Source organism: Pristis pectinata, chromosome 5, assembly GCF_009764475.1.
Source record: "Pristis pectinata isolate sPriPec2 chromosome 5, sPriPec2.1.pri, whole genome shotgun sequence".
NCBI classification, from domain to species: Eukaryota; Metazoa; Chordata; class Chondrichthyes; order Rhinopristiformes; family Pristidae; genus Pristis; species Pristis pectinata.
Window position 1 is genome coordinate 110,889,240 of NC_067409.1, and position 25,593 is coordinate 110,914,832.

General features: G+C 41.8%; 1 protein-coding gene across 1 annotated transcript in view; it reads left to right on the forward strand.

Moving 5' to 3' along the window:
* azi2 (5-azacytidine induced 2) overlaps window positions 1-25,593 on the forward strand; it is a 68,589-nt gene that overhangs the window by 8,565 nt on the left and 34,431 nt on the right. Inside the window, exons 2-5 of the mRNA XM_052016189.1 lie at window positions 2,820-3,114; window positions 9,802-9,927; window positions 11,214-11,313; window positions 12,408-12,556. Of these exons, the coding sequence (XP_051872149.1) occupies window positions 2,887-3,114; window positions 9,802-9,927; window positions 11,214-11,313; window positions 12,408-12,556 (603 nt within the window). The 5' untranslated portion in view covers window positions 2,820-2,886. The remainder of the gene's footprint in view (window positions 1-2,819; window positions 3,115-9,801; window positions 9,928-11,213; window positions 11,314-12,407; window positions 12,557-25,593) is intronic.

Consider the following 25,593-nt stretch of genomic DNA (forward strand, 5'->3'; position numbering starts at 1 on the left):
GGAGTCGATGACAAACCTAATTGTTCTTGAGAAAATGGTGATGGGCTGTGTTCCTGTGTGTGCTATGAGCGCACTTCCACGGAGCACATGTATTGGAAGCCACCGTGATTAAACCCAGAGATAAAGAAGGAATGGATTTATTTATGCCGAAGTAGAATTTGCAGCAGGTGGTGTTCTCATACTTCTGCCTTGAGGGTGGTAACAGGTTGCACATTTGGGAGATGCAGCTGAAAGACTTTGAATTACTATAATGCATCTTGTAGATGAAACACAGTAGAGTACAGTGGTGTTAGTGAAGGGAGTGAATTTTTGAAGTGGCGAATGAGGTGCCAGTATTTTACTTGGACGCTGTATGGAATTTTCGGTGCCGTTTGAGCTGTACTCATCCAAGAGATTGAAGAGAATTCTATCATCTGCCTGAATTGTGCTTTGCAAGGGAACAAAATTGTGAAGGGCAACTTTATTTGTAGACAATAACCTTTTCATTTACGTGTTTCTTTTTAAGTGCTTTACCGACTTTCAAAAATATCTGTTACACATATGAATTTAGTTTTGGTAATTTGGTATTGGGGCTTTGAAATCGTATTTTGGATTGATAGGAATGCTTTGTTATTTACGCTGGAAAAAAAGTCAAAGTTCAGTGATATATTGGCTTTGTTTTTTTCTCAATCATAATAGACTGGTTTGTGGCATGTATCGAGGAAAATGTGATTCTTTTCTGTGCTTTCTCCACCTGGCATGAGAGTAAAGCGAGAAAGAATATAGAAAAACAGAATGGGGTTGGAAAGGAATGAAGCTGTGTGCATCTTATCACAATAACCTATAGAGCAAGTGCATCATTGACATTTCTGGACTGAGCAGTTGAAGCAGAAACAAAGCAAGGAGGGGTTAAATATTGTTATGAGCCAGGTTTCTACTTGGTGAGTGTCCCTTTAAGGCACCTGGACAGTAGTGTAGTTGTGTGTGTGTGTGGTGTTATCTGACTACTGCAAGTGAGAAAGAAACTATAACTGGAGCGTACTGGCAGTTGCACAGAGAGAGAGAGAGACACTGACTGCCAGACTCTGTATCTATGGATGAAGAACAATAGCTGTGACTGTCACTATACAATCCATGTATGGATTTTTGGAGCAATCTGTGGAGTCCACTTTGTCATTAACCTGTACTGGAAAGCAGGTATATCTGTGGGCGTCCACATATCGAATGCCCTCTGTGTGGCAGATACTTCGGAACAAAGCAGGGGAGATCTTCGATGATTGAGGTGTTGTGTGGGTTCCATCGTGGAACATGTGAATTTTGTAAATTCTCTCTACATTTTCTCTACAATCTACTGTGGTTTTCAGAAGCCTTTGCTCATCGTTCTACCTTATGACTTGCTGAACTGAACTTTGAGAATTATTCCTGGACTTGGGGTTTGGGAATTTGCTACACACACACACACACTTCGAGTTTATTTTTGGGGTCAATGTCTAATATCTAACATTTTTATTTCTATTATTATTACAAGTAGTTATTAATAAATAGATTCTAACATTTATATATGGCTCGTTGTGTTTCTATTGTTGTTGGTACTATTCAATAATTTAAAATACAATATTCAATAATTTAAAATAAGCAGGTGATACTACTACATTGACTGAAAGTGAAGAAAATTTCTGAACGCTGGGGAGTGAGAGCTAGTTTGTTACTGAGAAAACAAGGGTTCTGTCATCTGAAATGCTAAAAGAATTCAACAAAGCTGATGACCAAGTCAATACAACTGAAAACTTCATCTTTCTAGGTGCTAGAATAGGTGGAAAAGAGGATGTGCTGAAGAAGTTTTTAGGAAGAACATCCACGACAAAACTAAAAGTTAGACAAAACTGATACTATGACAACAAAAGAAGAGCAGTAGAAACATTAATTTTTTCAGCAATGTTTTTACGGATGTAAATCTGGATTTCATAAGAACAGAAGAAAATAGCAGCAGAGTTTGGCCACTCGGACCCTCAAACCTTTCCTGCCATTCAATATGATCAAGGTTGATCTGCTCCACATCTCATCTCTTTGTCTCTGTAACCCTCAGCTCATGGTGGAGAGAAATAGCGTCAACTCATTTTGGATATGGACAACAAGAAGAATCGAGCATATACTCTTGGACAAATAATTTCTGCATGTTCCCTTGGGACCACTATACTTTAGCAGAAACTTGCTGTGCTTTGGACATGTGGTGCAGGCAATCACAGTAGGGTGTGCTTGGTAAAGTGGAAGGAAGCAGCAAGAAGATGAAAGTGAACAAGATTTATAATTGGTATCAAAGAAGCCACTGCAGAAACCAAAAGGTTGTAGTTGGTGTCAGGTTGTCTTGGAGACTAGTCCATTCGGTCAGAGTTGAGAGCAGTTTGATGGTATTTGAGCTGAATGTGACTGGGGAGGAAGCATTAACTTGGGATTGTAAAAATCCAGACTCTGTGAAGGGATGAAAGGCGAACAGGGCTTCTATGCTCATGTTTCCTAATGTGTGGTGTTGCTTAAAGTTCCCTCCTAGTTTAAAGGAGAAATTTGAATAGGTTGTAAAATGTATTTTTTACAAGTGGGCATATATTAAAAATGAACAAATCCTTTCTTCAACAGTGTTTTGCATCAAATTATTGGGGAGATGAAAATGATCCAAAGTCATTGCTTATTAAACAGCTTAAGTGACCTGAGAGTTGGGTTTTACTTTGGTTACTTTTGCATATGTCTTGAAACAACATTTATTAAAATACAAAGCTGTATTCTTGAGGAGATACTACCTTCAACAGATTAACATTGGTTTTATTTTTATTTTGATTGACAAGTGGCCTGCACTGCTCAGTAGAAGAGCTGTGGCTCCTGCCGTCATTGAGACTTCGTGAATCTGTGAACATGGAAGCACTAGGGGCAGAAGATGATATTTCTATTTTAAATCATGAAGGAGCAAGCCCTGAAGCAACACCTTTCAGGTATAGTCCCATTGCAGGTTCTTCAGGCGATGAATCTGTTGGTTCCCACTTTGCACTTGTCACAGCCTACGAAGATATCAAAAAACGATTAAAGCAAACGGAGAGTGAAAATTCTTTCTTGAAGAAAAAAGCTCGGATGCTGGAGGAAAGGGTAAATTATTTTGTGTTGAACTGTGAAGTTAATAATTAGTTTTGAAGAGTGAGTTAATATCATTGGAGATTAATATTTAACAATTTGCCTCCTCGCTTTGTCTCCTGGCTTTCTCGCTCTCTCCCAAAAGTCCTTCTTATTTCCTTTTCATTTTCCACCTGCATGGTCTCCCCTGAAAATACTGTCAGTCTCTCACCTTCACCCCTACTTTGTTTCTCTATTCTCACCTCATACTCTGCTGCCTCTGTCCCCACCTCCTTCTCCCAACCCTAACTATCTCTACCTCTATTTAGGATCTTCCAGCAAAATATAGATTAATGATACCTTGAAACTACAGGTGGAAGATTAATTCCCTATTATTACTTTCTCAAATTCAATTTGACTTTATCTTGGAGTGAATTCTCTGATGTAGAACAAGGGGAAATGTCTAATATAATACCTGTCTGAGGGGAAAACTCAAATGAGACAAAAGAAAAGGCAGTAAATGCTTTTTAATTCATTTATGTGTTGTGAATGTTGCTGGCAAGATCTTTATTTATTATCCACTTGTAATTAGCTAAAATGCTTCCTTTGCCAGTTTATCGGACAGTTAAGAGATGTAGTGGTGAGCTAGCTGCTTTCTTGAACTGCTGCAGGTGAAATTGACTAGGAAATTTGGAACCAGCAATGATAAAGGGATAACAATTATATTTCCATTCAGGACACTGTGACCTGGAAGGGATCTTGAAGGTGGTGATATTTCCTGTTATGCTTTTATGTGGTGAAGGTTGCAGATTTGAGAGATACTACTGAATGAACCTTGGCAAGTAACTGCAGGACATCTTGTATACAGTACACACAACAGCTATGGTACATTGTTAATCGGAGGTGGGCATTGAGGTTTGGAGTAGTCATGGGCTGTTTTATTTGCATTCTTTTAAGCTTGCTTTGAAGACCATTGATAGGTTTTGGAGAGTTAGGGGTTGAGTCAAACGACAGGATATACAACCTCTGGCCTGCTCTTGTAGCAGAACATTATTTATGTTGGTGTTCAGTTAAATTTCTGGTAAATGGTTGTTCTCAGATATTGATAATTGATGGTAGGAGACTTTGTGGTAACATAGAGCATAGAACACTACAGCACAGTGCAGGCCCTATGGCCCACAATGTTGTGCCGACATCTTATCCTGCTCTAAGATCTATCTAAACCTTACCTCCCACGTAGCCCCCCCATTTCACTATCATTCATGTGTCTATCTAAGAGTCTCTTAAATGTCCCTAATACATCTGCCCCTACAACCTCTGCTGGCAGTGCGTTCCACGCACCCACCACTCTCTGTGTTTAAAAAAAAAACTTACCCTTGTCATTGATTATCCAGGGTAGTTGGTGATATTCCCTCTTGTGGAGAAGATCATTACTTGGCATTTAAGCAGTGTAAATGTTGCTTGTCGTGAATTAGAAAATGCCTGAATGTTATCAAGGTCCAAATGCATGCAACCGTGGCCTGCTTCATCATTTGATGGATTGCAGAAAGAAGTAAGTTGTGTGCAGTTGTCACAGAACATCTCCAGTTCTGACATGATGAAGGGAATATCTTTGAAGCAGCTGCAGATGGCTGGCTTGGCATGCTGCTTTGGGGAATTATTGCAGTGATTTCCTGGGGCTGAAATGATTGGCCCACAACCACCATAGCCACTGCCTTTTGTGCTGGGCATGACTCCAGCTCGCGGAGGGTTTTCCTCATGGTTCCAGTTGACTTGGGATTCACCAAGGCTCCTTGATACCACTCGTATTCAAATGTTGCCTTGATGTTGAAGGCAGTCATTTTCACGTTCAGGATATAGAAACCATAGAAAACTACAGCACAGAAAACAGGCCATTTGGCCCTTCTAGTCTGTGCTGAAACATTATATGTTAGATATGGTAGAGGGGGGAGGTCAGGGACAGGAACCATGATGTTCTGGAGCATGTTAGCATTAAGGAGAACATACTAGATGTTTTGGGATGCATCAAGATTGATAAATTCCCGGGATCTGATGAGATATATCCTAAAACGCTATGGAAATGCTGTACTCACCTTAAATACCCTCTAGTATTAGACATTCAACCCTGGGAAAAAGATCCCAGCTACCTATTCTGTCTATGCTTCTCATAACCTTATAAACCTCTATCAGATCTTCCCTCAGCCTCCACCGCTCCAGAGAAGACAACCCAAGTTTGTCCAACCTCTCCTTATAGCACATGTCCTCTAATCCAGGCAGCATCCTGGTGAACCTCTTCTGCACTCTCTCCAAAGCCTCCACATCCTTCCTGTAATGGGGCAACCAGATTTTAATACAATACTGCAGATGCAGCTTAACTAGAGTTTTATGAAGTTGCAACATAACTTCCTGACTCTGGGACTCAATTCCTTATCTAATAAAGGCAAGCATGTCATGTGCCGCCTTTACCACCATATCAAACTGTATAGCCACTTTCAGGGAGCTATGGACTTGGACCCCAAGATCCCTCTGTACATCAACACTGTCAAGTGTCTTGCCATTAACAGTCTACGGTCCCTTTACATTTGATCTCCCAAAGTGCAACACTTAATATTTGGCCGGGTTAAACTCTATCTGCCATTTCTCCGCCCACATCTGCAACTGATCTATATCCCGCTGTATCCTTTGGCTGTGTACCTATCCACAACACCACCAATCTTCGTATCGTCTGCAAACTTACTAACCCACCCACCTACGTTTTCATCCATGTCAATTATATGTTATCACAAGCAGCAGAGGCCCCAGAACTGATCTCTGCAGAACACCACTCGTCACAGACCTCCAGCCAGAATAAGCCCTGTCAACCACTACCCTCTGTCTTCTAAGGGAGAAGCCAATTCTGAATCCAAATGGCCAATTGACCATGGATCCCATGCATCTTAATCTTCTGGGTGAGGCTCCCATGAGGGACCTTGTCAAATGCCTTACTAAAATCCATGTAGATATATCCATAGCTCTACCTTCATCAATTACCTTTGTCACCTCCTCGATAAACTCAATCAAGTTAGTAAGACACCACTTGCCTCACACAAAGCCATGTTGACTCCCTAATTAGGCTGTGGTTTTCCGAATGCTCATAAATCCTATCCCTAAGAATCCTCTCCAGTAACTTCCCTACCACTGACATGACACTCACCAGTCTAGTTTCCAGGATTATCCCCGTTTCCCTCCTTGAATAATGGAACAACATTAGCTACTCGCCAGTCCTCTGGGACCTCACCTGTGGCTAGAGGGGACGTGAACATTTTGGTGAAGGCCCCAGCAATCTCATCTCTTGCCCCTCAATAACCTGGGATATATCCCATTAGGCCCTGGGGGCTTATTCATCTTAATGTTCTTTAAGAGACTCAACACTACCTCTTTCTTTATCTCAAAATGCCTTAACATATTATCACTGATCTCCCTATCCTCCACGTCCTTCTCCTTGGTAAATACTGATGCAAAGTACTCATTTAGGACATCTCCCACATCTTCTGCCTCCAAGCACGTGTTCCCTCTTTTATCCTTAAGTGGTCCAACCTGCTCCCTAGTTAGTCTCTTGCTCTTGATGTCTGTATAGAATGTCTTGGGATTCTCTTTAATCCTACTTGCCAAGGACTTCTCATGGCCCCCTCTGGCTTTCCTAATTCCCTTCTTGAGTTCTTTTCTGGCTTCTTTATAATCCTCAAGGGCTCTGTTTGATTTTAGTTTCCTGAACCTTACGTATGCTTCCTTTTTCTTCTTGACTAAATTCACCACCTCTCTCATCATCCAAGGTTCCTTTACCTTGCCACCTTTGTCCTTCTTACTAGAACATACCTGTCCTGTACTCTGAGAGGTTGCTCTTTAAACACCCTCCACATGTCAGATGTGGACTTGCCCAGAAACAGCGGTTCCCAATTAACTCTTCCTAGTTCCTGCCTAATACTCCCGTAATCTGCCCTGCTCCAATTTAGTACTCTCCTGCAAGATCCATACTTATCCTTCTCTATAGCTACCTTAAGTCTGGATCTTGCGAGAGAGTATTAATTTGAGTTGGTCGATGGGCCATTTTAAAGGCCAGTTAAGAATAGACCAAATTGAAGTAAATTATAACCAAGTAAAGATTTTAAAGTATTTTTACAACTAAAACTAACCTTTTAATTTTGGATTAGTTTAATTGATTACATTTAATTCCCTCCACCAACCCCTCCCCCACCCCACCATACAGTGAGATTTGATTTGAGTCTAGATCAGGCCTCTAGATTACTTGTCCAGGATTTCTAGTCAAGGATTTTAACCACTTTGCTACCATTCTTGACCATTTGTTGTTTTTTCCATTCCCAGATTGTTCCCGTTTTTTCCATTTCCAGATTTATTCTAGCATTCTAATTCGCAATTAAGTTATGGCTGCCATTTCTCTGCCTCTTCTATAAACTTTGCTATCTTTCTATCAATATTAAGCTATTACTAAAGCACTTTAAAATTTTCTGTTTTTTTTATAATTTGCTCAAATACTCTGCTGTGAATTAAGAAATGAATGCTCTCTAATAGATATTAACTAGAATTATGAAGAAGTTGGTGTTGATTTAACCACGATTTGTATATTTTTGGTAGACTTTATGATCATCAGGGTAGATTGTAGAAGTAACAAACAGTAAAATATTTTTTCTTATTCAGTGTCAAAGTCATAGAGCAATACAGCATGGATACAGACCCTTCGGCCCATCCAGTTCATGCCGACCAGGGTGCCCACCCAGCTAGTCCCAATTTTTGGCATTCGGTCCATATCCCACTGAGTCCCGCCCCTCCACGTACCTACCCAAGTGCTTCTTAAATGATACTATTGTACCTGCCTCACCCACTTCCTCTGGCAGCTCGTTCCATATACTCACCACCCTCTGCGTGAAAAAGTTGCCCCTCAGGTCCCTTTTAAATCTTTCCCCTCTCATCCTAAACCCTAAAAGTTTTGGACTCCGCTACTCTGGGGAAAAGACTGTAACCGTCCACCTTATCTATGCCTCTAATAATTTTTAAACACTTCTATAAGGTCACCCCTCATTCTCCTATGCTCCAAGAAACCTACCTAGCCTGGCCAACCTCTCTCTATAACTCGGGCCCTCTAGTCCTGGCAACATCCTCGTAAATCTTTTCTGCACTTTTTCCAGTTTAACCACGTCTTTCCTATAACAGGGTGACCAAAAATGTACACGGTACTCCAAGTGTGACTTGTACAATTGTAACGTAATGTCCCAACTCCTATACTCAATGCCCTGACTGATGAAGGCCAGCATGCTAAACACCTTTTTCACCACCCTGTCTATCTGTGCTGCCGCTTTCAACGAACTAAGCACTTGTGCTCCTCAGTCCCACTGTTCCATTACACTCCCTAGTACTGTACCATTCAAAGTACAAGTCCTAGGCTGGTTTGACTTACCAAAATGCACCATCATCTTCACTATCAGCAACACCTCTTAATTTTGTGTTGTCCGCAAACTTACTGATCAAGCCTTGTGCTTTTGCATCCAAATCATTTATATGAATAACAAATAACAAGGGTCCCAACAACGACCCCCACGGCACACCACTAGACACCAGGCTCCATTCCGAGAAACACCCTTCAACCACCACCCTATGCTTCCTACTTCTGAGCCAATTTTGAATCCACCTAACCAGCTCTCCCTGGATTCCATGGGACCTAACCTTCCAGCCTACCATGCAGGACCTTGTTGAAGGCCTTGCTGAAGTCCAAACAGACAACATCCACTGCCCTACCCTCATCTACCTATTTGGTTATCTCTCTAAAAAAAAACTCTAAAAGATTTGTAAATACTGAGGAGAAATATTCTTTAAAAATCCCACCAGTCTCCTGTGGCTCGAGACACAGACGGCCCTGCTGATCTCTAAGGAGACTTACCCTCTCCCTGGCCACCCTTTTAGTCTTAATATAGTTATAGAACCTCTGAGATTTTCCTTAACCTTACCTGCCAGATCCATCTCATACCCTCTCTTTGCCCTCCTGATTTCCCTCTTGAGCATTCTTATTATAGTCATCAAGGGATTCACTCGTCCCAAACCTCCTAAGCCCAATGTATGCTTCCTTCTTTTTCCTGACCAGAGAACCAATATCTCTTCTAAGGCAATGTTTCCTAAACTTGCCAAGTTTACCCTTCACCCTAACAGGAACATGCTGCTCCTGGACTCTTGATGTCACTCTCTTAAAAGCCTCCCACTTGCCATTTATTCCCTTCCCTTCCCTTCAAACCGGCTCTCCCAATCGAATTCTGCTAGATCCTGCCTAATTCCCCCAAAATTACCCCTGTTTCAGTTTAGGACTCAAATCTGTGGACCTGTGCTTCTGTTGTTTTGATTAGACATTGATCCAGTATTATTTAATGTATTTGTAGATGGCATAAAATTTAAAGTGTAAAATAAGATCCTTTTAGAGAAAGTTATTCAGTCACTCTGAATATGATTAAATTTGCTTTATTTTGTAATATTAAGACTCATTGTACAAACACGAGTTCAAATTATCAATCTTTGTGTACTCTGACTGCTTGAAGGACACAAACAGCATTTCTTTAGTTCAGAATTTCGTTCTATAATAGGAATCTAAGACTTCATTGCCGATTTGTCTTCATGTATGAATATACAGTGGATGATTTATATGAACTGCTGCTTAAAGACGTTTTTGCTCCATACTTTCAGCTTCTTAATGCTTCTCTTGACAATGAGAAAAGTTATTTTGGACAGGAGGAAGTGAATAAAGCTTACCAGGCTTATCGGGAAGTCTGCATTGAAAGAGACAAGATGAGACAGAGGCTCGAAAGAATGGTAGTATCTATGATGTGTTTCTATTTTGATATCTTGTTACAGATAAAAGTTGAAAGTCATGTTTAAATAAAATATAAAGAGAACATCATTATTTTATGGTGCATGATTAATTTTATGTGAATTTTAAATTTAAACATTGTACAACTGAAGCTGGTAATTATGGATTTATTTTTGTGTTCATGACTTTTCACTGTCAGAGTCAACTGAAGCTGGTAGTTATGGATTTATTTTTGTGTTTATGACTTTTCACTGTCAGAGTCATACAGCAGGGAAACAGGCCCTTCAGTCCAACTGGTCCATGCCGACCAAGATGCCCATCTAAGCTGGTCCCACTTGCCCACGTCTGGTCCATATCCCTCCAAACCTTTCCTATCTATGTACCTGTCCAAGTTCCTTTCAAATGTCGTTAATGTACCTATCTCAACCACTTCCTCTGGTAGCTCATTCCATATACAGACCACCCTCTGGGTGAAGAAGTTGTCTCTCATGTTCCTATTAAATCTCCTCTCACCTTAAACCTACGCCCTCTAGTTCTTGATTCCCAAACCCTGGGAAAAAGACTGTGCATTCACCTTATCTATGCCCCTCATGATTTTATATACCTCTGTAAGATCACCCCTCATTCTCCTACACTTCAGTGAATAAAGTCCTAGCCTGCTTAACCTCCCTACAACTCAGTCCTGGCAACATCCTCATAAATCTTTTCTGCACACTTTCTAACTTAATGGCATCTTTCCTATAGCAGGGTGACCAAAACTGAACACAATACTTCAAATGTGGCCTCACCAACATCTTGTATACCTAATAACATAACATCCCAACTCAATGCCCTGGCTGAAGGCCAGCATGCCAAAAGCCACCTTCACCACCCCGTCTACCTGTGATGCCGCTTTAGGGAACCATTTATTTATATTCCTATGTCCCTCTTTTCGACAACACTCCCCAGGGCCTGACCCAGGGCTCCTCAGAGTCTTGTCAAGAAAAGAATAAGATGAAGATATTGCGATCTGTCCTGTGATGACAAAAGGAGGAGTTTTTTGTGAAATTGGATTGATATATTTTGTATGTTATCTTCTGTTCATTCTATATTCTTTTGCATAGCTTCCTGGTTGTGGTTAAAGTTTATTTCAACAGTAACTAGCTATGTGATGGCCAAGCATTAAAGAGCAAGAGCTCTTCATCCTCAGTTTTGTTTAATTTCCCTTGTGGGATTTATGAGTTAATGAAGAGATATTCTTACAGTTGTTCTCATTACCACTGACAAAAAAAAACTTTGTTTTATAAAGATCAAGGAACAGATGGATTCTGTCCGAATTCTGAATGAAACATTGCAAGCTAAAGAAGTAGAAATTCTTCAGCTACGAAGTGAAGTTGAGACCCGTCAAGGTACATCTTTCTAGGATGTTGTAGAAGAAAGCTTTAAATGTCACTGTGCTTGTTGTGGAAAGCGTAGTCTTGCTGTTCTGGGAGAATAAGATAATTATGTAATAATGAATATTCTCTATTTTGTTTTCTCTCACTGTCCAATGGATAAGGTACATGCATACTTTGGAATTGACTGACACTAAGAAGGTCCCAGATTTAATCTTTGAGCTATAACTTGTCTTATCTAACCTTAGCTCAAGTATTTGTGAAGTATCTTGTCATCTATTGACATTGGAATTCCAGAGTTGGGGAATAAAATTAGGGAACTTGCACTTGGAGAGATTACTTGCGTGCATATGATAAAGCTTAGATATGATGTCTTAGTTGGACTGGCCTACCATCACTTTGTGGTGTAACGAGCTTGGAAATAAAGTTATTGAAGAGTTACCTGTGCTTCTGGAAACTTCACTATAAAGCAAAGAAATTCAGATGTGTGGTAAAAAATTATATTTTTTCACAAGTGAATAACAAAATTTGCAAACCTCACTGAAACTTAATCCTATCATGTAACTGCTAAGTTCAAGATAGCTTTTTCTCGACAGTATAAAATAATGGTCTGTAGCTTCATTTCAAAACTTGGAGCCAGTACATTGCCTCAGTCACTGGTGATCTCCAAATTCTGTACAAGTTCAACCCAGTACACTTAATGTAGGTAGGTGTAATGTCCTCTCTTTATACATTTCTTATAACTTTTCTCTGAAACATACACACTAGCAGTATTGTTAAGGAAATACAAGCTTTTAATAAACTGTGTGCAGAAGTTAAATCTCTTTTGAGAAAAATAATATGAAGCATGGAGGCATTGGATATATCTTGGGTAACCAACTGCAAAAAAGACAATGTAGCTCAGTAAATTTTAGCACCTGTCTTTTGTTGTTTCTTTTGGTGAAAGGCAATTGACTCATGAAGCTAATTCTGTTTCTGTCACTACAGACGCTGGCTGATCTGCTGAGTATTTCCAAACTATTCCATTCACATTTTACATTTGCAGCATATGCAATATTTTACTTATCTAAGAATTTTATAGTATTTGTTTTTTTTTTATTGCTTTGTAGTGATGGATGATCTGAACAGAACTCATAATTCCTGGGATTTAGAGAAATCAAGTAATGAACTGAAAGTGCATACCTTGAACCAAGAACTGGAGATTCTTAGACAAGAATGCAATTTCCTAAGAGAAGAGCTACAAAATTATAAACTGAAGGTAAATTGAAGGTTTATGGCTTTTGGTAAAGTTTCATTCTTGAATAGTTTTCCATAAACTAGCTTTGAAACTAGTACCATGAAAGTAGTACCATAGTACCATAAAACTAGTACCATATACCATACAGTTTGAAACTGTACCATAATGTATTGCAAAGACAAATATCTCTAATTTTCTGACCTTGATTACACTGTTTGACAGTATAGAAAACTTTCAATGCCTAATACAAGAGAGGAGGAATGTTAAGATACTTATTACTCTTCATCAGAACTGTAGAAAATAAGGATGTTGCGGATGTGCAACCTTATAAGGAAGGACGGAGCAAGTAAACTTACCAAAATGACAGGGAAATAATAAAATGTGTTACATGATTACATTGAATACAGGAATAAGGATAAAACAAAACAAGGTCTGACAAAGAATTGCTCAACATATAATATAGGAGCAGGAGTAGGCCATTTACCCCCTTGAGCCTGTTTCACTGTTCAATATGATCACAGGTGATCATCTACCTCAATATAATATTATATTTCTGATGTGTTTTGTGTCTGGAAATTTGTCTATCTTAAAAATATTCAGAAATTTGACCTCTATAGCTCTCTCTAGTAGTGAATTCACAGCTGTGAAGAAATTTATCCTCGTATCATTTCCACATCTCTTGCCTTGTAACCTGTGACTGTAACCCTTCATTCCAGACATGCCAGCCTCTAGTCTGTTTACCCAAGTTCCAAATAGATGCCCTCTCATTCTATTAAGCTCCAGTGAATACAAACCTAATCAACTTAATCTGTTCACATGCAGCAGTCCCACCATCCCTGGAATCTGTTTGGTGAACTTTTGCTACACTCCCTCAATGGCTAGCATATCCTTGGGGAAGGAGAGCAAAGCTGCACAACACATCAAGTGTGGTCTGACCAAGGTCCTATACAATCGTAGCAAGACATGCTTGCTTCTGTACTCAAGGGCCAGTATACTATTTGCCTTCTTAACTGTATCTTTGTATTTGCTTTCAGTCATAATTGGCAAGGTGTACAAGGGCACCCAGCTCTCTCTCGCTACGTCCTTGCGTCCCAATCTAACACTCTGTAAACACTATGCTGGGTTGTTTTCCTACGAAAGTGTCTAGCTTCACATTTATATCCATTATACTCCGTCTGCCATGTTTTTGCCCACTCTCACGAGCTGTCCTGAAGCCAGGTTTCATCTTCCTCACACTTTATAATCCCACCTAGTTTAGTATTGTCAGCAAACTTTGAAACATTACATTTGGTATTCTCAACCAAGTTATTGAGAAGCTGGAGTCCAAGCACTGATCCATTTGGTACCCCATTGGTTACTGCATGTTACCCCAAAAAGGACCCATTTCTTCCAATTCCCCAATTTTCATTTCATGCTAATGCGCTTTTCCCCCAATACCATCATTTTAATTTTGTCCACTACTCTTTTTTTCCCAAAAGTTTTCTGCAAAGTGAATACAGCGCATCTAACGGTTCTCCCTGGACTTTCTCACAATTGCATGCTGAGAACAAACTCCTCCAGTAGGTGTGTCAAATACTATTTTCCTTTCAGAAATTCATGTTGATGTTTTCCAAGTGTTCTGTCATCTCATCTGTTATGAGCACCTTCAGCACTTCTCCACTACTGATGTTAGGCTAACTGGTCTGTAATTTCCCGTTTTCTCGTTGTCTCCTTTTTTTTTTAAATAGTGGGGGTTACAATTACTACCCTCCAACCTGCAGGAACAAATCCATACTTGTGATTCTTGTGAATTATAACCAATGCATCCAGTATTTCCTTGGCTACTTCCTTTATTGCTCAGGGATGTAAGTTATCAAGCCCTGTGGACATCAGCTTTCAATGCAATTAATTTCTCCAGCACCATTTTCTCATTAATGCTAATTTCTTGTAATTCCTTGCATTTATTTGATTCTTGGTTCCTTAACATATTTGGGTCATGTGCTGTGAAAACAATGCCAAAGTGCATGTTAACTGCTCTGCCTTTTCTCTGCTCCGCATTATGAATTCTCCCTTTTCTGATTATAGGGGACTTGAGAAATATTTATGAATCAATTATTTTGATGTTCTTTACGTTTAATGTAATTCTCTGCTTCTGCTCTTTTAATTATTTCTTTCCTTCCTTGAAGAAGTTCAAACTGCTCCCAGTTCCCAAGGTTGTCTTTATCTGGCAATATTATGATTCCTCTTTGAATCTGCTACTTTCCCTTATCTTCTGTCACCCATAGTTGGGTCACTTTTTCAGTTGTATTTTTACACCAGGCAAGAATGTGTAACAGTTGTAGTTTCTGCTTTCATTCCTTGAATGTTAGTCCTTGCCTCTCCATTGCATGCTCGCCAATCTATCATAGCCAACTCATTCCTCACACCTTCATAGTTTGCTGCATTTAGATTCAGCTGCCTGTTTCAGATGGAACTACTTCATTTTCTGATCTGGGAAGAAATCTGTCATGGTATCGTCACTCTGATTTTCAATACCAAGGAATGAATGATAGGTTAAAGTGGAATGGTAGAAATGGGAGTAAAGAGAAAATGAAAAAGGCAACAGTGAACTTAAAGCATTGAGAATGATAAAAGGATGTTGACACCAGATTGCTATTTTGGGTTTCAGTGGACCAAGCACTGCTAATCACTGAACAGATCCATTCTGTGTATAAGTGCAACCTTTACCAGTATAAGTCTTTGCTTGAGTCCCACAGCGACCTCTCATTTTGGCTATTCGTACTGTTGCTAGTCTTCAATGAAGAATTGGTTTATTATTGTCACATGTACCAAGGTACAGTGGAAAAACTTGTCTTGCATACCAATTGTACAGATCAGTTCATTACACAGTGCATTGAGATAGTACAAGGAAAAACAATACAGAATGCAGAATAAAGTGTCACAGCTGTAGAGAAAGTGCAGTGCAGGTTGACAATAAGGTGCAAGGTCATAATGAGGTAGATAGTGAGGTCAAGAGTCCATCTTATCGTACGTTCAATAGTCTGAAAACAGGGGGATAGAAGCTGGAGGTACGTGCTTTCAGGCTTTTGTATCTTCTGCCCCGATGGTATTGGTTTATTATTGTCACTTGTACCGATTGTGCGGGTCAATTCATTAGACAGTGCAGTTGCATTGAATTAGTACAGAGTGCATTGATGTAGTACAGGTAAAAACAATAACAGTACAGAGTAAAGTGTCACAGCTACAGAGAAAGTGTAGTGCAATAGGGTGCAAGGTCACAACAAGGTAGATCGTGAGAGGGGAGAAGAGAAAATGTCTGGGGTGGGTGGGATCTTTGATTATTCTGACTGATTTACTGAGGCAGCGAGAAGTATAGAAGTAAAGTCCATGGAGGGGACACTGTTTTCTGTGATGTGTTGAGCTGTGTTCATAACCCTCTGCAGTTTCTTACAGTCCCGGGCAGAGCAGTTGCCATGATGCATCTTGATAGGATGCTTTCTATGGTGCATCGATTTAAAAATTGTAGAGTGTCAAAAGAGATGCCGAATTTCTTGAGCCTCCTGAGGAAGTAGAGGCACTGGTGAGCTTTCTTGGCTGTGGTGTCTTTGTGGTAAGACTAGGACAGGTTATTGGTGATGTTCACTCCTGGGAGCTTGAAGCTCTCAACCCTCTCGACCTCAGCAATGTTGATGTAGATAGGAGAATGTGTACTGCTCCCCTTCCTGAAGTCAACAACCAGCTCTTTTGTTCTGCTGACATTGAGGGAAAGGTTGTTGTCATGACACCACTAAGCTCTCTATCTCCCCCCTGTACTTTGACTCATTGTTATTTGAGATACGGCCCATTATGGTGGTATCATCTGCAAACTTGTAGATGAAGTTAGAGCAGAATCTGGCCACGCAGTCATGAGTGTACAGAGAGTTAGAGTTGGGGGCTGAGGATGTAGCCTTGTGGGGCACCAGTGTTGAGAATAATCGTGCTGGAGGTGTTGCTGCCTATCCTCACTGATTGCAGTCTGTTGGGCAGCAAGTGAAAGATCTGGATGCAAAGGGAGGTGTTGAATCCCAGGTCTCGGAGCTTGGTGATGAGTTTGCTTGGAATTATAGTATTGAAGGTGAAGCTGTAGTCTAATATGGGTGTCTTTCCTGTCCAGATATTTCAGAGATGAGTGTAGGGCCGGGGAGATGACGTCTGCCGTGGACCTGTTTCGGCGGAAGGCGAATTGCGGTGGTCAAGGTTTTCTGGGAGGCTGGAGTTAATGTGTGGCATGACCAGCCTCTCAAAGCACTTCATGATGCTGGATGTCATAGCTACCGGGCGGTAGTCATTAAAGCACGTGACCGTGTTTTTCTTAGATGCCGGGATGATAGTAGTCTTCTTAAAGCAGGTGGAAACCTCTGATTGAAGCAGGGAGCGGTTAAGATGTCTGCAAATACTCCTGCCAGCTGATCTGTGCAGGATCTAAGAACACGGCCAGGGACACCATCCAGGCCAAATGTTTTCCACGGGTTTACTCTCCGGAAGACTGATCTTGCGTCCTCAATGGTGCAACTGACTGCAGCTGACAGTATCAAAGGGCTCAGTCATGCAAATGCCAAGCAGAAGGTTGTGCTACCTTCGATGCTGGGACAGTATGGTGCAGCTGATCTGATGACATTGTAGAGAGCATTGAGTGAAGGGACTGCAGCACCATCACTGGCACATAACATCATATAAGCAGCATTCACAAGAAAAATATAAATTAAACACAGTTTTTACAACAAAGAACACAATTAGAACAAAAAACAGTCCATTTTAGTGCAAGGTGATCAAAGTCTTTATAGTATTGCTATACTGAGGTAGTGATTAGGGTTGTGCCGGTTGGTTCAAGAACCGAATGGTTGAAGGGAAGTAGCTGTTCCTGGATCTGGTTCTGTGGGACTTCAGGCTTCTGTACCTCCTGCCCGATGGTAGCTGCGAGAAGCTGGCATGGCCCGGATGGTGGGGATCTTTGATGATAGATGTTGCCTTCTTGAGGCAGCACCTCCTGTAGGTGCTACCGATGGTGGGGAGGGATGTGCCCGTGATGTATTGGGCAGAGTCCATTCTGCTCTGCGGTTTCTTATGTTCCTGCACATTTGAATTGCGTTACCAGACTGTGATGCAACCAGTCAGGATACTTTCAACACATCTGTAGAAATTTGTTCTGTTTGGTGACAAGCCTTCCTAAGAAAGTAAAAGTGCTTTCCTTGTGATTGCATCTCTGCGCAGGGGCTAGACAGGTCATCCTATATGTTAACACTCAGGAATTTAAAGCTACTGACTCTTTGCCACTGTTTCCCCAATTTGGACAGGCGCACGTTTGCCCTCCTTTCCCTTCCCGAAGTCGACAATCAGCTCTTTAGTTTTACTGATGTTGAGTGAGAGGTGGTTGTTGCAGCACCACTTAACTAGGTGTCCTATCTCACTCCGGTAAGCTGACTCATCACCACCTGTGATTCATCCAACAATAGTTGTCTTGTTGGCAAACTTGTATGTGACATTGGAGCTGTGCTTAGCCACGCTGTCGTGTGTATAGACTGTAGAGCAGGGGGCGAAGCATGCAGCCTTGAGGTGCACCTGTGTTGATAGTCAGCGAGGCGATAATGTTACCGATCCTCACTGAGGTCTGCCGATGGAAAAAGTCGAGGATCCAGTTACAGAGGGAGGTACAGAGGCCCAGGTCTTGAAGCTTGATGATGAGTTTGGATGGGATGATTGTGTTCAACACTGAGCTGTAGTCAATGAACAGCAGCCTGACGTCTGGTCTGGAGTAGAGTGAAGAGCCAGAGAAATTGCATCTGCTGTTGACCTGTTGGTGCAGTAAGTGACAAATTTATGCAGGGACAGAGTAATCCAACTCCCCCACTAAATTTCCCTGTGACCTGTTCTCTCTCTCCCGCCCCCCCCCCCCCCCCCCCCCCCCCATCCAAAGGTACCATCACGGGTAGACAGGGTGGTGAAGAAGGCATTTGGCATGCTTGCCTTCATCAGTCTGGATATTGAGTCCAGGAGTTGGGATGTCATGTTACAGCTGTACAAGTTGTTGGTGAGACCATACTTGGAAACTTGGAGTATTGTGTGCAGTTCTGGTTGCCCAGCTATAGTAGACATCATTAAGTTGAAAAGTGTGCAGAAAATGTTCAAGAGGATGTTGCTGGGGCTGGAGGGCTTGCGTTATAAGGAGAGGCTGGATAGGCTGGGACTTTTTTCCCCGGAGCATGGGAGACTGAGGGGTGACCTTAGTGGTATGTAAAATCACGAGGGGTGTAGATAAGGTGGATGTTTAGTCTTTTTCCTTGGGTTGGGGTGTCTAAATTTAAGGTGAGGTGGAAAAAGTTAAAAGTGGCCTGACGGGCAACATTTTCAGTGGTGGGTATATGGAATAGCTGTCAGAGGAAGCTGCAGAGGGGGGTATAATTAGAATGTTTAAGAGACATTTAGACAGGTGCTTGGATGGAAAAGGTTTAGAGGGATATGGGCCAAATGCATGTAAATGGGACCAGCTCAGATAGAAGTCTTGGTCAGTATGGATGAGTTGGGCTGTAGGGCCTGTTTCTGTGCTGTATAACTCAATGACAACACCAAAGGATGGGATTGAACCTGGGTTTCTGGAGCTGTGAGGCAGCAGCTGTACTAACTGTGCCACTCTACTGCCCCAATCTTAATGGCAGAGTAGGCTTTAAGGGCTGCATAACCCACTCCTTTAAGAATGGTTTTTTGTTTTTGTATTTCCAGATTTTAAAATGTATTTTAAGCCCTTTTAAGCAATTTTGAAATCCAAATGGACAAACTACCAGAGATTTAAAAAATTAATTCTTGGTAAGATTGTAAGGAATTTCCACTTGGACTGCTGCACACACCCCCCACCCCCACCCCCCTTTCTGGCCTTTTACATTCTCTTGATCTTTTCCTTTCCGATTGCCAATGTCACATTGACTGCCTTGACTTCTCCTCACCCACTCCAACCTCACCCCCTCTGGTACCTACAGCACTCTGTTCACTTCTGACTAATCCAGCCCTTGTTATCAAATCTACGGGACAAGGGGGGATTGCCATTGTAGTCTGGCGCGCTTGCCTCTATTTTATGGAGGTCAGGTGTCAGCTTTCTGACGTCTCCTCGTACCTCCCTCTGGATCAGGACATCACAAACAAACACACCAGGGTACCATCTCCTGGACTGTTATAAATCTCATCACGTCAGGAGATCTCCCCTCCACAGCCTGCAACCTCCTAGTGTTCCAACCCCTCACTGCCCACTTCTATCTCTTATTTAAACTCCACAAACAAGATTGTTCTATTAGGTCCATTATTTCTGCATGCTCTTGCCCCACTGAACTCCATTTCTTCATGCCTGTCTCTCTTGTCCAGTCCCTTTCCACTTACATTTGGGACACCCCTCATTCCCTCCACTATTTCAATAACATCCAACTGCCTGGTCCTAACTGGCTCATCTTTACTATAGACATCCAGTCTCTATACACCTCCATCCCCCATCAGGAAGGTGATAGGGCCCTCCGTTTCTTTCTTGAATATAGACCCAGACCAGTTCCCCTCCAGTAACACACTCATCTGCTTGGCTGAACTTGTCTTTTAATTTCTCCCAATTTCTGCAGATCGAAGGGATAGCCATGGGCACTCATATGGGCCCCAGCTGCACCTTTCTTTTTGTTGTGTACGTGGAACAGTTCTTGTTCCAGGGCTATTCCAGCCTCCCCCACTCCAACTCCAGATCTGTCTCTGCTACATCATTGACTGCATTACCTTCACATCAGTGGTAGGGAAGCTATTGGAGAGGATCCTTAGCGATAGGATTTATGAGCATTTGGAAAACCACAGCCTAATTAGAGACTGTTGGCATGGCTTTGTGCAGGGCAGGTTACATCTTACTAACTTGATTGAGTTTTTCAAGAAGATGACGAAAGTGACCGATGAAGGTAGAGCAGTGGATGTTGTCTGCCTGGATTTTCATAAGGTATTCGACAATGGGAGGCTCATCTAGAAGATTAAGATGCATGGGATCCACAATGACTTGGCAGTTTGGATTCAGAATTGGCTTGCCCATAGAAGACAGGGTAATGGTCAATGACTTTTATTCTGGCTGGAGGTCCGTGACTAGTGGTGTTCCACAGAGATCCATACTGGGACCTCTGCTGCTTGTGATGTATATAGATGACCTGGATGAAAATGTAGATGAGTTGGTTAATAAGTTCGCAGACGGTACAAAGATTAGTGGTGTTGTGGATGGTGTAGAAGATACAATGGGATATAGATCAGTTGCAGATATGGGCGAAGAAGTGGCAGATGGAGTTTAATCCAGCCATATGTGAGGTGTTGCACTTTGGGAGATCAAATGTAAAGAGACACTACACTGTTAATGGCAAGACCCTTAGCAGTGTCGATGAGCAGAGGGATCTTGGGGTCCAAGTCCATGGCTCTCTGAAAGTGGCAGCACAGGTTGATAGGTGGTAAAGAAGGCGTATGGCATGCTTGCCTTTTTTAGTCAAGGCATTGAGTTCAAGAGTCGGAAAATTATGTTGCAGCTTTGTAAAAACTCTGGTTAGGCTGCATCTGGAGTATTGCATTAAATTCTGGTCGCTCCATTACGGGAAGGATGTGGAGGTTATTGCGAGGGTGCAGAAGAGGTTCACCAGGATGCTGCCTGGATTAGAGGGCATGTGCCATGAGGAGAGGTTGGACAAACTTGGGTTGTTTTCTCTGGAGCGGCGGAGGCTGAGGGGAGACCTGATAGAAGTTTATAAAAGTTCTGAGAGGCATAGATACTGTAGGCAGCCTGTATCTTTTCCCAGAGTTGAAATATCTAATACTAGAGGGCATGCATTTAAAGTTTGGGGGGGGGGGGGGGGGGGGGTGGTAAATTCAAAGGAAATGTGCGGGGTAAGTTTTAAAAAAAAATTACCCCGCAGTGGGTAACTGCAATGAGCTGCCGGGGTGGTGGTGGAGGCAGACATGATAGTGGCATGTAAGAGGTTCTCAGGCATATGAATATGCAGAGAATGGAGGGATATGGACCATGTGCAGACACAAAGGATTAGGTGTCATTATCTTAGGTCAGCACAGCTTTGTGGGCTGAAGGGCCTGTTCTATAGTCTCTGCCACCAGCTTCCACTCTGCCCTCAAATTCACCTGGCCTGTCCCACTGACTCCCACAGCTATCTTGACGGTACCTGTTCCCACGCTGCCTCCTGTAAGGGTGCCATCCTTCGTTCTTAATTTCTCTGTCTTCGCTGCATCATTTCTCAAGATGAGGCCTTCTCTGGAGCTCCTGAAGTGTCCTCCTTCCAGAAGCGTGGTTTTGCCCTCTGCCAAAGTCAATGGAGCCCCTTGCGTGCATTTCTCCATTTGCCACATAACTATTCTCCCCACCCCCTTCCCCAAGGCAGAACAGCAATAGAATTCCCTTGGTCCTTGCCTTTTACCCCACCAGCCTCCACTATTTCCACCAGCTCCAACACAATCCCACCACTAGTCACATTTTCCCTTTTCCTCCCCGCACCTTTTTCTGCACCCACTCCTCCCTGTCCCTTGGCACTTTCCCCTGCAACCAAAAGGGGTGTGACACCTGCCCCTTCACCCCCCACCCCCGCACCACCACCATTCAGGGATCTAAACAACCCTTCCGGATGATGCAGAGGTTCACCTCTACCTCTTCCAACCTACTGTACTGCACTCGATGCTCGTCATGTGCCCTCCTCTACATTGGTGAAATCAAGTGTAGACTAGAACACAGTTTTGTAAAGCACCTGCTCTCTGTCCACAACGGCCTTCTCGAGCTGCTGGTTGTGTGTCCTTTTAACTCTCCTTTTCCACTCCTGTCTGTCCTCGGCCTTCTCCGTTGCTATATCATTTGTCAGACACAAATTAGAAGAACAACATCTCCTACACCACTTTTGTAGCTTACTATCCAAAGGTATGAAATATTGAATTGTCCAATTTCTGGCAACTCGCATCTCTGGTGCTCTCCTCCCACACTCACTTGCCTGTCCACCTAGTTTTCTTCTCCTCTTGTTCATCTTTCATCCCCTTCATTTACCTGGTTCAATCTGCCTATCACCTCTCAGCCCCAAATCTACACCGCACCCCCCAAATGTACTGCGATATACCAGCAATCTTTCCCGTTCTTGATGCAGGATCTCGATCCAAAATGTTGACTTGCACCTTTTGCCTCCACAGATGTTGCTTGATTCACTAAGTTCTTCCAGCATTCTGTTTTTGTTTAAAAGGGAATTATTTAACTAATAACCAAGCTGTAAATATTTCAAAAACAAAACAAATCCTTGCAGAATTTTCTGTTAAGTTCATACCAGTCTGAGAAATTAGCCCAAGTTCCTATACCCTTGCTGAACTCCAGGATGGGTTCAGCTTTAAGCCTGCTGGCTCGTGACAAATCACATGTTGACAAATTCTGAATTTCTGCATTTGAACTTGGCACAGAAATTGCCATAATTGTTGTCAGCATCACAGGGTCATTACACAATATGTTGAAAGTTTTGCAATCATTGCTGTGTAAAGACTAGGCCAATTGGTTCATTTTTGTTTGGTTTACACTTCTGGGACCAGTATTTACATGAATGCAAGTTGTTATTGCATATCTTTCCACTAGATGGTGATCTAATCCTTTACATGAAATAAAACTCTCAGAAATTCCAAGTCAGTATCTTCAGCTGTTGATCACAACTCAAGATCCTTTTTATGATGTTTTCTAACGCCAATAAATAAGTATGATGCAATGAAAATGTAATATTTATCTTGTAACCCTTTGAATACCATTGATCAATAAACAAATGTCAGTTCCCCTAAAGCAAGGCACTGGAAATACTCTGCTGGTCAGGCAGTATATGTGGAGAGAGAAGCCGAGTTAATGTACCTGGTCAATAACCTATCCACAATTTCAGTGATTTTCCTTAACCTGCAGGATTAACAAGATTTTGATCATGATCTCAGGAAAGCTTGGGTTTTCTGGAGTAATTCATGCTTTTATTGGATGTGTTCATGCATAATCTCACCATTTGAAGTGTAAATTAAAATGACAAAAATAATTTAAATATCACCGACCCTTGCTTTGCAATGAAATGTTTGAAGTGGCTGATCATGACTCTGGGTCTGGATTTTTTAGCTGGAAACCTTTTGAATTCTTTATGTTCCATTAATCAGAAAGCATTGTGAGGCATATCACTAAACGGCGAATGAATACTGTCACAGTATAAGTGTTAACATCTTGGGACAATGTGACTGCCTCAGATTGCCATATCTGCAAGAAATGTCTCAGCATCGAGATCAGCAGTTCAGTGTCATTGAACTGGAGTCCAAGTTTGAGAAGTAGAAGAAATTACTGAGCAATTTCTTTTACAGTACAGTTAAACACTAAAGGACAGAATTAGAATATCGAGAAAAAGGAATTGGTTTTTAAAAGTACATAAGTCCAGTCGGGAAAAAAAAACACTGCTGGATTTTGCAGTAGATGAATCAGAAATGAAACAAGTATAAGCAGCTTCTATTTAAAGATTACACTGACTATTGTGACTTGATCACAACAAATAATTGAATATCATGTTAGATGCAGTTGCTTATCTATATATTTTTTTGCAGTCTTAACTTTCAGATGCCCTCAAGTAATAATAGTGGAGTCATCTGTAATTTTAATGATTATCAAATGTGAGATTTGAAGGTAGATGACATAAAGCCACTTGTTTGTGAAAGCAGATATTCAAGTGATGAAAAGTAGGAGATGCACGTTTGTAAATATGTGGGTGCCTGATAGAATAAGTGACCCTGTGGGCTGCGATGTAGGTGAAGTGTGGCTGATGAGGTAAATAATCATGTTGTTGCACGGTGTTTGGGAGGGGTATAACTTATTTTAAGTGTCTGTGAGAAGCCAGTTCCCAGAATCTTGCTAATGAATTCATACTTACGGAATCATTTCTATCTTTGTCAAATGTGTTAATGATATCCTTGTGCCACGGATCAGAAGTAACTGTGTTCTCTTTTTAATCCCCATTTTCCCCCTGAGTCATTTAAATGGAAATTGTTCAAGGTTACACCACAAATGGCCAAGTGATGATTAGTTACTTGAATTTTAGGAGACTGGGGTGGGTGAGAGAAAATCTTTTTATAGTAGCACTACATTTTATACTGGAGAACGCTCTGTAAATTTGTATTGCGTATCCCTGAGTTGAGACTTAAAGACCCTATCCCATTGTTTTTAACACTTCAAAAAAAACAATCCTAGACCTCATTTCCTCTGAAAGCTTCCCTTTGCTGGCTCCAGCTTCATGGTCTCCCAACCCTGCACAATCCTCTTTTACCTCCTGCCCAAAATCCACGAGCAGGACTGCCTGGCCAGGTCCATTTATTTTGGCCTGCTCTTACCCCACTAAATGTATTTCTTCCTACAGTGCCTCAACCTTTTTCTCCTTCTCTGGTCCCTTCCCGCTTCCAAACTCTGATACCTCTGACCTCTGCCACTTCGATAGTTTCTAAGTCCCTGGTCTCAAGCGGGTCGGTTTTACCATGCGCATATAATCCATCTACACCTTAACCTTCAAATAGCGTGGGCTGAGGACCCTCTGCTTCTCCTGTGAACGTGGGCCTAACCAGTGCCTCTTCAATTGGCTGAACTTGTCCTCACATTGGGCCCCAGCTCTGCCTGTTTTTTTGTGGGATACAAAAACCAGTCTTTGTCTCAGTCCAACTTGGGGCCCTTGCCCTCTACTCCTTATCTGGTACATCGATGACTCTATTTATGCTGCTTTCTGCACTCATCTTTCATTACTTTTACTGCCAATTTTCACCCTACTCTCACTTCTCAGCTTCTCCCTGTCTGAATCACTGTCTCCATCTCAAGCAATAGGTTAGTGACAAGCATCCATTACAAGCCCAGAAACTCCTACAGCTATCTCAACTATGCTTCTTCCCACTTTGCCTCCTCTAAGGACTCCATTCCATTCTCCTGTTTCCTCCATTTCTGCTCTGATGATGAGACTTTCCACACATGTGCCTCTGAGGTAGCTTCCTCTCTACCATAGTTGATAGAGCCTTTG